This window comes from Papilio xuthus, unplaced genomic scaffold (assembly GCF_000836235.2).
Source record: "Papilio xuthus unplaced genomic scaffold, Pxut_1.1 DF825946.1, whole genome shotgun sequence".
Classification (NCBI taxonomy): Eukaryota; Metazoa; Arthropoda; class Insecta; order Lepidoptera; family Papilionidae; genus Papilio; species Papilio xuthus.
The window spans coordinates 15447383-15459576 of NW_013532703.1; the positions used below are offsets into that span (position 1 = coordinate 15447383).

Consider the following 12194-nt stretch of genomic DNA (forward strand, 5'->3'; position numbering starts at 1 on the left):
TTTATTGATATATTTAAATGTTTCTCTATATTTTATTTATCTATATTTAATTTGGTTCCTTTTAATTGTTGATTTTGTATCAATTCCATAAAATATAAACAATTCCCGGCCTTAAGTAAAGTTTTAATTGTTTTTCAATGAAACATAAACAATAATCCTCGATTAATTAAAATGAATATTGAAATGTACTTTGAGAGATATTTACTATAGTAATTATATACAGTTAATACCCTAAGGTAATGTCAATCGTTAGTGATCCCCGATTTAAAAAAAAACACATATTCATTGTAAAAGTAAACAGTTTAAAACTTCATAGTGACTTTATGATAACTAATATAACAAAATAATAAAAGTAGAAATAAATTTACGTGTATTTATCTATGTTTAAATTATTAATTAATTTTTTATTCTGTATTTTATAGTCTTTGAAAATTCAATCCAAATCAACATTACCTTCCAGCAGTTTAATGAAACATATTTTAATTACACATTTAATATTATTATAATTATTAACAAATTATAAATGTCAACATTTATCTGTATAACATTTTCTAGTCAACATCACATTTGTTTTTAAATAATTATGTTGTACTTAACTATGTAAACGATTACAATTCACTTATATCTATCGTCTTTAGACAAGAGTTAATGACGTGTGCGTTTGAACCACGTTATAAGATAATAGTATATATAAATAATTATAATTACAGTTAAATTATTTCTCTCGTACTTGAATTTGGCCGATTTGCTTCATTGCACTATAATATGCGGCGCAGAGAGCAGCACGGCGACTGTCGCGATGATTGTGAATAGAGTAAACACAAACAGGCAAAACCTGGAGACAAATATATGTATTAATAGAATTAAATTTTAACACGTGAGTTCCGAAATAACCATATCGATGGGAGTATTGGATCAATCTAATTTTATCATAAAGCTCTAATAAACGAATTGAAAGTTGCCTGTCCTTACTTTGACAATGTGACAATCACAGATATAGACCTACGTTAAATTTTGTTATTGATTAAAAAAGCTAATTTTATATTTAATGATTCAACGTAAAGACTAGGTAGTTATTTTTTTATGTAAACCTACTGTATCTTAACAAATAAATTACCTATCAACAACCATCGCGGCGAATTTCCAATCACTAATAAGTTCAGCTTCTTCATCAGCTTTCTTCATCCTCGCGGTGATGAACTGCAGCTCCCTGAGGATGAGGTGCAGCTCGCGGTGGTGGCTGCCCAGCCCACCCACGTCTTCCATGGTAGACGGACGCACGAACGACCGCCGGAAGTCCGTGCGGAATATCGAACACCTGGATTAACAAAGCCAGTTACTAGTTATATCGATTTTAACTTTGCTAACTTTATTTCCCTTTGTACGTCGAGAGAGCTTATCTAGTTTTTATTGTGTACGTGTTTTGAAATGTATCATGTTTAAAAAGACAAAAAGTATTCTCCTCTAGTAATACATAAAGGTAATATTTTGTTGGGCTATTTTATAAATACTAAGCTATCGCTAAAGATATGTCAATTTTTATAACACACACAAAACTAATAGCGTCGTGTGACTTGAATTTAATTACCACAAAATGTTATCTTTTATTAAATCAGTACGATTTTTATAACCCAAATTATAAACAAATGCATGAGGAAACAAGAATGAGGTGATTAATTTTACCCTGGCCCCAAGTTGCCCGTGGACGCGGTGCTGTTGGGAGGCGGCGGCGCGTGTCTAAAGTCGTCGTCGATGTCCAGAACATTCGCCAGCAGCGACTTTGAAGACCGCTCCTTCAGCTCCAGCTCCCTCATCCTGTTCGTCATCATTATCGTCTTCCGAGTTATCTTCTTACCCGGCCTTGACATCCTCAATATCCACGGCAACCATTGCAGGAATACAGTCTTTATCTGTCGGATTGTGTAAGCTTAAATTATTAGCAAAAACTTCTGGAATAATAATTACGTAGTCAAATTAATCGAAATTGTGAAGCTGCAATTTTTCGCGTAGACCTGAAAATTGGTATGATTGTTTCGAACACAAATATGACAATAAAAAGGCCACATCGATCATGCATTTGAAAAAAAAAATAATATTCCAATGTTAGTTGTAGATAATTGTTTTTTTTTGTTATTGGGTTATTGAAATGTAATGGAACACTACTGTATTTTAATATTCCTTACCCATTGAGGCATCTCGTGTATATCCGCTGTCCTATGATGGTAATTCAGTACGACCACAGTCAGTACCACTGATGATGCCACCATGAACATGATGCAATTGAAGTATGTTCCTGCGCACCACAAATATTTTGCTGTACAAATGTCCTACTGAACTTAACATCAATAAAACAACGGCTAAAAACTAAAATACCTCAATAGTAAAACACAATAGTGCTAAGTATTTCAAATTGATTTTTTTTAAATCAAGTATCAAAAATGATTAAAATTATGAAAAGTAAATTCAATAAGGAGGAAATTAGGTACATTTTTAATTTGGATTTTATTAATATTTTAATACACTACTTTAAGACAACATCAAAAGCATTCATGCATTTCATTTTAAACATGCCATTTTTATTTTTTATACTTAAATTATAATTTGACGTATTATGTTTTATTTATAATTGTTTTGAGGTAAATAGTTTAAGTAGTAAAAAATACACATAAACACGTCAAAGTATAATCATCGTATTAATATTTTTATGAAATGCTAAATCATAAAGTTAATATCACATCCAAGAGTTACTTATCTATTAAAAATACTATCTCTTACAACTTGAAATAACTTCGAAATATTGATTATTGATAATAACTTAAAAAAAGCACCATAAAGATATGCAGTTGTATGAGATAACTCCACAATTGAAAAAGGAACGATATTAATAAAATATTTACTAATCCATTAGTTTCTTAATCCGCAGATCGTTCCTTTGACAAAGTTAATGTTAAGTAAGATTTTGTACTAAAACATTATAGGATAATAGACAGACCAGGCAAAGTAGCTAGAGCCGATGTTCGCGAGATACTTGGAGACTGGACCCTCCCTACCCGCATCCACTTTGTTGATTATAATCGCTGTTTAACTTTAACACATCCTTTTAGACAACTACAAGCGAAACCAGTCCTATGTAGCATTATATTAACAAATTTCAAACTAGGAGAGTTGTGCGTTTACTTAATGTTTAATTTGTTGTTTTACTTTATCCTATTTAACATGCTTAATGACGTCAGTAGTCACAAATATAGTAGATATTTTAAAAAGGAGCGCACTTGACATATGAATGAGAAAAAACAGTGGTACAGTTGTAAGTTTGGAGGGACAGAGCTGGCTGAAGGCAGAAAAGAAATAATTTATTTTAACACATTACAAGAATAATATCAAATGTTAATCAAGAGTACTTTTAAAAGATTTAGTATTCAGAGCAATTTAATAGCGCTTAGAGTGCAATACGTCTATGTCATGTGTCGACAGAGCGTGAAGATATGCCGAAGCACAGGAATTCCCAAGACGAATTTGCATTTCAAAATTTGAAAATAAAACTATGCTGTCCTTCGAATTTAAATCATTCAAGCGATAATTGCATTCTATTTAATATTTCATTTTAAATAAGATTTAATAAATGACCAGAGGAATATTGTTTAGTTTTATATTTTTTATTCATAACATTTTCGAACATAAATAATATCCCTCGCTAGCCATTCACTCATTTTGCTTTAGAACAGGCTATTCACAATTATTTATTGAAATTTGTTTAGTTCTAGACACTTTTGCTGTAAACGCGTCTTTCTCACCTATTAGGGGGATCGCCTCTGAGGTTTTAGTGATGACGTGTCCCACCAATAGAGAGAAAACAGTTTGCGACAGGAGAATTGTTACACCTGCAAACACCAATATTACATTCTATGAAAAACAAAGTGTTCTAACCAATCTTATAACCTTTAGCTCAAATTTTGCGTCCGCATGACAGCGCAACTCTGGACAAAGACGTTTCCTGTTTGTGTGCTGAGTTGGTAACGGGGGCTCAAGAGAAAACATAAACAAAACAAAACATCATGCAAACTCTAGTTTTATAGATTTTAATGAATCATTGTTATTAATTGATTACTTATGCACAATAAAAGAAATTTTAGAAAGAATTTTAATATTACACCACCCACCCTCCAAGTATCTAGGACATCTCGCGATAGATTAACAATAAATAAGGCTTAGAAATATATAACAAAGCATTAACACTCAAATTAAAAATAACACATATATTGCACCATGGAATCGATTCCGTGTTCTATGGTGTTTGAATAATTAGAAGAAATAGATTGTGAAACATTTAAAGTGCTGTAAAATTCAAGGACTTACCTTTGCGATTCCATAATAATTGTCAAGCATTACTGAATCCGAATATTTGAAATTCATGCCATGCTTCATATTTTAACTTTGGTTATATTGAAAATAATTAAAAATATTTTAATTTACAATCAGCATATTTATGTTTTTACGAAATAGTTAATAGACGCTAATGTTCGCAGCTCTGTATTATATGAGAGAGATACACGTATATGTACAACACGATATCGATTCCAGTGTTAAATGACCAGATGTAAAAAGAAATATAGAGAAAGTATGTGGAATCGCATTACTTAAAATAAAGCGTTACTATAAGCACGAACATAGTGTTAGTTATGTGTTATTTTTAGGTGTTTAAATATTTAATTAAATCATTTAGTTCAAAGAGTTGTTAATATACTTAATTTACTCCTTGTAATGTTTTAAAATATAGAATTAAAAAAATAAAAAAAATCATCAGATAGAATGAAAATAAACAAAGGTGACATAAAATGAAGTGATAAAACATAAAACAAATTGGATATAGTGGGATCGGACGATGGTCAGGTGTGGGCAGTGTACCTAACAGGGGAATGGCGTCGGAGACCTGCGGCAGGGTCTCTGCTACCAAGTTGAGGAACACCGTCAGCGAGAGTAGAATAGTGACTCCTGAAATCAAACACAGTGTTAACCCTACAGGATGCTCATGACCCACTTCGCATTTCAACTAATACAACTCTCCGTGTAAACTGCCTTTTTGTTTTTTTGGGAACGCAATATGTTGTCATTTCATCTAACAATGACCTCTAATGTAAATCTATGCCCAAAGTCACTTACCAATGCTTTCTATAAATATCTAGGGAGGACAGGTATGCACTAACAAAGATGGGAACAGTGAAAACAAAATCTAGAAAAAAATCTAGCTTTCTGATTTGCAGTGCACAATGCTTTTTGACATGGAAAATAATTTTCTTAAAAAAAACCCTTATATCACAATAAAAACGACACTTAAAAAATTAGACATCAACAAAATGTTCCAAGATCGCATCCTTGTGGAATCCTAAGAAACTAAAGTTACCACGTGCATATTCCTTGCTGTTTACTTATAAAATACCTATAAGAGGAATCGCATCCGATGTTGTTGGCATCTTTTCAGCTACCAGGTTGAGAAAAACTGTTAACGATAACAAAATCGTAACACCTGTCGGCACAAATAAAATTATAAATCAAAATGAATTAGTGATGAAGCAAATGAGAAACCACCAAAAGTAAAAACTCCATCAACTATTAGAGATGAAAAAGTCTTCCGCTACGTAGTACTAAATGAAAGCTGAATAAAGCTTTATAAGGTGAATTGGACGTTGTGTTCATCGCAAATCTATTGAACATTTATTGGTGACATGTTAAATATAGCATATAGGTAGGCAATTTAATAGCACGATTCAAAGGAAAATAAGTGAAGATTCAGATAATAACAATAACGAACGTTGAGGCGTAACTTGTATTGAAGTTACTTATTAAATAAACTACAATTTATCAGAGTAACTTCATGATGATAGGACAGTGGTCCGTGACGCCTACGGTAGACGAATACCTTCATGCTCGACCACCGTCAGATGACATTTCGTGACAACAACCTTATATTTTTTAAAAAGAAATCTTCTTCCCAAAAAAAATCTACCTCTTACTTTCCTGATCGCATAACTCAAGCCGTAGTTTTATTTATGCGAACGTCAGATACTGCATTTGAAATTCTAAAGCACATTTCCATTAAAGAGTGACTTCCAGGAGAAATAGCTTCGATTTAGCATGAAAATATCGAAAGCTAACGCTATTCATATTGTAAAATTGATACCGAGTGTACGGTGAATCAAAATTATTTCAAATTTTACGTAAATATTCATTAGTTAGAAAGCATCCCTGAGAGAGACTATGCTACTTTAGATGCTAACACATTGTTTAATTTACAATTAGAATAAAATATCTATAATAAATCAGAAATAATCTATGAATATATATTGAATATTGAAGTATCAATGTACATAAAGATACAGATGAAGGTAACACGATAGTAGATATAAGTAAAAACAACTGACCGAGTGTTAGTTTCTCTCCTGAATCCGGTGGTAGAGTGAAGCCGAGAAGCGCCATTGATGAAATGAGTACGCACGGAACTATTAAGTTGAAGAAATAGTACAAAGTTCTCCGTCGTATCATTATTGTGAAGGTGACATCAACGTAGGGTTCTGGACAACACGCGTATGTTATTGTATTCTTCTTTCCAGGCATCCCTGCACAATTATTTTAGAATAACAATGTATTAATAACAATGCATATCACTATTAAAGTCTTAGTAATCATACTATTGAAGGAAATAATTCCAGAATATACTTGCCTATTAAATACCATTCTCCATTCGTTATAAAATCTGATAAGTCACCACCAGATTCATCTTTAAGCACCAGGTCCAACTGTTAAACACAATTAGTATTGAAATAAAATAAATCAAATAATAAAGGTTTTGATGCAACCAAATTTGATATTAAATATTAACAAAATAAAAACATCATGCGTCAAATACTTTGGTAGGGTTATTAGGATAAGCGTTGGGAAAATGTGAGAAACATATAAAATTGTGCAGTTTATTTTAATTCGAGTATTTCCTATATGAAGATGGCATGCACAATTTGAGACCAATATTTTTTTGACACCATACGGAAAATACGCTAGAATCAAATTATCATAATCTATACGGACTTGTAGGTATATTTTTTATTTCCTAATGATAACAAGATTTTACAACAACGTAATAAAAAAATAATGCAAATAAATTTTTATTAAGTAATATTTTATAAAATCATGCGAATACTTACTTTGGTGTCAGCTCTTAAAATATTATCTAGGAATTTTAAAATTTTCTTCCATACAATATATGTTTTTTAATCTAATAATTAGGTATACATTCATATTATTAGTCGCTAAAACATTTTGATATGAAACACGTACACACGTCACTTATTAATTTTATTAATGAAACGAAAACAATCAATTAAACAGCAGCTAAAAAAAGAAAATACGCGTAAAGCCTTTACGAAATATTATAATTATACAAAGTTAATATTCGATTCAATTTCATAAGCAGTAATAAAAATATTTTTCTACGTTCGCATAGGCTTTACATAATATAAAGCCTATATATTTATTTATTAAGAATATTTTAAGTTAGATTATGAAATTTTGATGCAAATCCGTATGGCAGTCAACATAATGTGATATACATCAGTAAATAGTGCTAAAATATAGATAGAATGTTGTTGCACCATGCAAAATAGTACATACAAAACTTTAAGGATACTTGTATCCTTCAGGTTTCTCACATGGTTCCCTTATCCCTAACTTTTCATTAAGGCGGTCGTCCACGGCGACTTCCAGAGCGAAACAGACGCTATACAAAACGAACGCGATACATCTATGTAACATAATTTTACTCGAGTCAGTACAACATCTTATTATAAAATGCTATGCTTGACTCTACAAATTGTTTTTATGACAATAATTGAGAGATATATGAAGTAATGTTGTGTTTATATCGATAAATTGTTGTACACGCGAAGCGTATGCGTCGCTACAAAAGTTACTGTGGGCGACCAAACTTAATGACTTTTTATATCGTTATATATTTGAAAGTTTAAATTCATAAATACGCATATCAGTAAAAAAGAATACTCGAAAACCATTGCTACTAAAGTAGAAACAGTAACAAAAATATTTGCTCAGGAAACTTTTTATTTTGAATATTATGAAATCTCTTAAGTTCAAGTATTTAATGAAACGCCAGATGGCTGTCAGATTTGCGGAGTTATGGAAATTTAATTAAAATTGTTGCTAAAGAGAATGAGGATTTAATTCATAAATTACATTTGAAATTTATCATCTTGTAATTTAATTCGGTTATTAATTTTGTATTTATAAAGCGTCTTGGAGATTTACTTCCAAACATAGTCTGTCCCTTATGCGCGCGCAAGTTAGCTTAGAAATCAAAAATGTATCAATAGATCTAAACTAAGGGTCTCTGTTAGTTACTCTGAGTGAAGCAGTTAGTTGAATATAGAGATAGTGTGGTATCTGACCAAGAGGCTATACCTGATTGCCGTCATAGGTCCAACTACCGAACTTCATGTCACAATGCTGGTCGTCGAAGGGGAACCAAGTGATGTCTATCTTGCATGTGCTCTTGAAAATGCCCGGAGGCACGTACAGGCAACTGCCGTTGCTTCTGACCACCACGTTCGTCTGGTATGTCCCGTCAAAACCCTCGTCAGCACTATACCAATAAGAAAACTCTCATCGAGCATATTACAATACAAGGCAGATAATATGACTCGTTATTATTTAAAATATACATAATTGTTATAATTAATTACAACTTGGTAGCGTTCTGAATTATTAATCTGTTAATTAAATGTACTCTGTTTAAGTTTTACTCAGACAGCCTTTTAAGTATTTCCAACTTAAAGACACTGAATAGTTATGAAATATTAAGTCAATATGAAAGTAATTGTTTAATTATGGTACATTTCACTTTGTTGTTTTCAACAATCGATGTATTGTTTATCGGATTTTATTTGTTGAATTTAATTAAAATTTCTCCAGTAAGCTTAAGGCTTAAAGTGTTCTAAAAGAATTAGCGCCCGCCCAACGAATGAATAAAACGAATCCGCACAAAGTCCCATAAAATTGGTAAATAAAACTCTGAAAGCATTCTTTAATCAATGAGGAATTTTAATTCAGTCAAAGTCGTCTCGTAATCTTTTTAATTTAAATTAATTTAACAATTAAAGCAATAGATGATAGATTCATGATATATTTAATATTATATTTATTTTATGAAGAGTATGAGGAAAAAAAGATATTTTGCTTTTAACAAGAAATTAATAGTTTATTTTTATAAATATTAAGAGTTTTTATTAATTGATTTAAGCAGAAAAAAAATCTGAAGCACTTAATTTTTTTTAATTACATTTTAGTACTGTTCAGGTTTTATCAGGGACGGTTTATACTGTAAAATCAATGGTAAATATTACCTTCAAAAATATAAAAAAAAATTATTTACCATCGATAACTAAATATATCATCCCTTCGCTTTTACAGATGTGATAATATTGTTCTTCTTTTAATTAAAAAAAAACAATAATTTATTTTTATTTTCAAACATAGACATCTGAAAAGCGAAACGATGCTTGTGGTAATTCAAATCAGCGGCAAGCGTACCATGTAGGTTTATCTCTTGGTATTATTATATGGCAACACAAGTAGGATATTATACAGGCAATTCTCACCTACTGTGTTGTCACATTGAAAAAATAAAATTATATTTAGTATTTTGTAATTATAAATTTTTAAATCAAATAAAAATAAGCAAGCATTAAAAATAAAGCAAGTGCTTTTAAATCTAAAACTAAAACAAAATGTATTATATTAAAATGTTTTATGTTTAATTAGAAATTATTTTTTTAAATTTATTATTCAAGTTTAAAAAGTAAACTTTTAACTAATAACATCGCCTTAAATCTAGACATGTCAAAACAAACACTGAAAACACAGCAAATGTTTGCGGTTGTAAATAGTTGGTACAAAAAGTCGTGCTTGAAATTCTTCGTCGACAGCGCCCTTTGTGGTCTGTAAACTGAAAATACAAGAACATTTACAACACATTTAGTTGGTATTTTGTCGGAGAACTCCGTCTAGGGAGAGCTGGAATCCAGATTGCATTGTGCACAGGTCGCAAGATTTAATAGTCCTTAAACTCCCTTTATAGTAAGTTAAAGATTTCTATCGCCTTTAATACCTGAAATAGTATTTATCACATAGTAGAATTACCGTTGAGATTTCTTCTAAGATATTTTTATTTGAAGTTGGGGATAATTAATCGATTTAAAATGAGGATACAACGTTCTTGGCTATTAAAGAATCTTAAAAAAATATTACTTTCGATAATTGTATTATTAGAAAACAAGTGCCTAAAATTGCTTTTAATATAGCACTCCTGCTGTATAAAGTGACTCAGCCAGTAAATGTCTAAATTACTCATCATCATCGTAATCAACCTGCCCTTATCCCTATCGAGGGTCGGTACAGTATGTACTACTCCTCCATACATCTCTATCAGCCGTCATATTCGAGTCTACCCGCTTCTTACGCATATCCTTTTTCACACAGTCATTCCATACTTTTTTGGTCTTCCCCTACCCTTGTAGCACATTCAATCTCAATACTTTTTTGCTTATATCATCATCATCCCTCCGCATAACATGTCCAAACCACGCTAATCTTTTACTCCTCAATTTCTCGATCACTGGCGCTGCTTTCGAACTTGCTCTAACATACACATTTTTAACTTTATCCTTCCTAGTCACACCTCACATCCATCTTGGCATACGTCTAAATTACTGTTGCGCCAAAATTTTCGATAAATATTTATTACTCGTTCAATTTCGGTACAAGAAATCTTCATTAAAACTAGTTCCAACAATTTACATCAACTGATTGGCCACCAAGGAGCACGAAGTATTCCAGACCAAACAACAAAACTTTATTAGTAATCCGAACCACAGGGAATTTAAAAACAAATTATTTAACACAAAAGGAAATCCCGAACGCGTAAAACAGTGTTTGACAATGTCCGGACATTAACAATTGAAAAGGGGCGAAAAGAAATCGCCGCAAATTCACAGCAAGAAGTGTCCGTACTTTCTCGTATATGTTGTATTCATGAATGGAATACGTGTACTGCTGGCTGGTCGCCAACAAACCCGCATTACGACCGGCCATGTGTTACACCGAACTGAAAAATATGGTCGCGATGTGACAAATTTTATTAATAATCAATATTGTTGTGTTCCCTTTGTTAAATTGTATTGCACTTTCCATATTTTACAATTGAAATTTGACAACACAATAGAATTGATTTTTTTATGATAAATAAAGATTCTTTGGCACTTAAATAAATAGTAGTTACGTGAACAAAATAATATTCTGCAAAGTACGTTGCCATGATTCACAAGAATGTAAACTTACTAAACTAGTAGAGTTAAAATACTTATAAATAATACTTAATATAAACCAAATTGTTAAAAACATACATTAAAATTCAATTAATATTACAACTCTGTTAATATTATCCTTGTAAACCGCTAAGAGTTCTTAGAGGGCCACAAGTTGACGTTATCGCCGAACTTCATTAATAGATATAAAGAGCTCTTGTCATTTACTATATCTTGATGATACTAAAGTACCCGTATTTAAATTGACATTAGTGTTATCACAGATTTTGCCTCGTCTTTGAGTCCAACTGACTTAATTGTTGCTTTGTAGATATTGCTTAATCTTATAAATAGGTTTCTAATTCCCTCCTCTTCATGATTGTTTGGGAACTTTAATTTTTTTCGAATTTGAACTTATATCGATTCGAAATTGATATCGATGATTTTCAAGTGCATAAAACTAGAAGTAGAGGATCTAATAACTTTGGTACTTTTGGTGTTTGATTAAGAAAAAAATGTGCATAGTTCCATTTGAACATGACGTTATGTTTGTGACTATTATACCTACGTGCAAGCCAAACGTTGCGGAGCACAAACAAGGCCTTATTTCACGTCTCCAACTTTACACAACACGTTCACAAATCAGCGATAATTCACTTTTCGTGTTCTTAAAAGATAGCGGGAAAATTGGCTCGCGTCCAGCGGCCGCTCAGGCGCTATGTTATTGCCCGCCACTTAAAATATGATCTCGGTAATAAAATGGTATTATTTAAATTGAAAATGTTCCCGCGATCTCTCGGTTCTTTATAATATTTTTTTCAATACGAT

The 12194-nt window shown here is 31.5% G+C and overlaps 1 protein-coding gene across 3 annotated transcripts in view; it reads right to left on the reverse strand.

Moving 5' to 3' along the window:
* Positions 1-590: 590 nt before the first annotated feature.
* nAChRalpha6 (nicotinic acetylcholine receptor alpha6) overlaps positions 591-12194 on the reverse strand; it is a 71826-nt gene continuing 60222 nt past the window's right edge. For all 3 annotated transcript variants that reach the window (XM_013321510.1, XM_013321508.1, XM_013321509.1), the window contains 8 exons: positions 8467-8647; positions 6719-6794; positions 6420-6614; positions 4906-4992; positions 2184-2293; positions 1684-1910; positions 1118-1318; positions 591-835 (listed from right to left, as the gene is read on the reverse strand). In XM_013321510.1, coding sequence (XP_013176964.1) covers positions 751-835; positions 1118-1318; positions 1684-1910; positions 2184-2293; positions 4906-4992; positions 6420-6614; positions 6719-6794; positions 8467-8647 — 1162 coding nt within the window. In that variant the 3' untranslated portion in view covers positions 591-750. The remainder of the gene's footprint in view (positions 836-1117; positions 1319-1683; positions 1911-2183; positions 2294-4905; positions 4993-6419; positions 6615-6718; positions 6795-8466; positions 8648-12194) is intronic.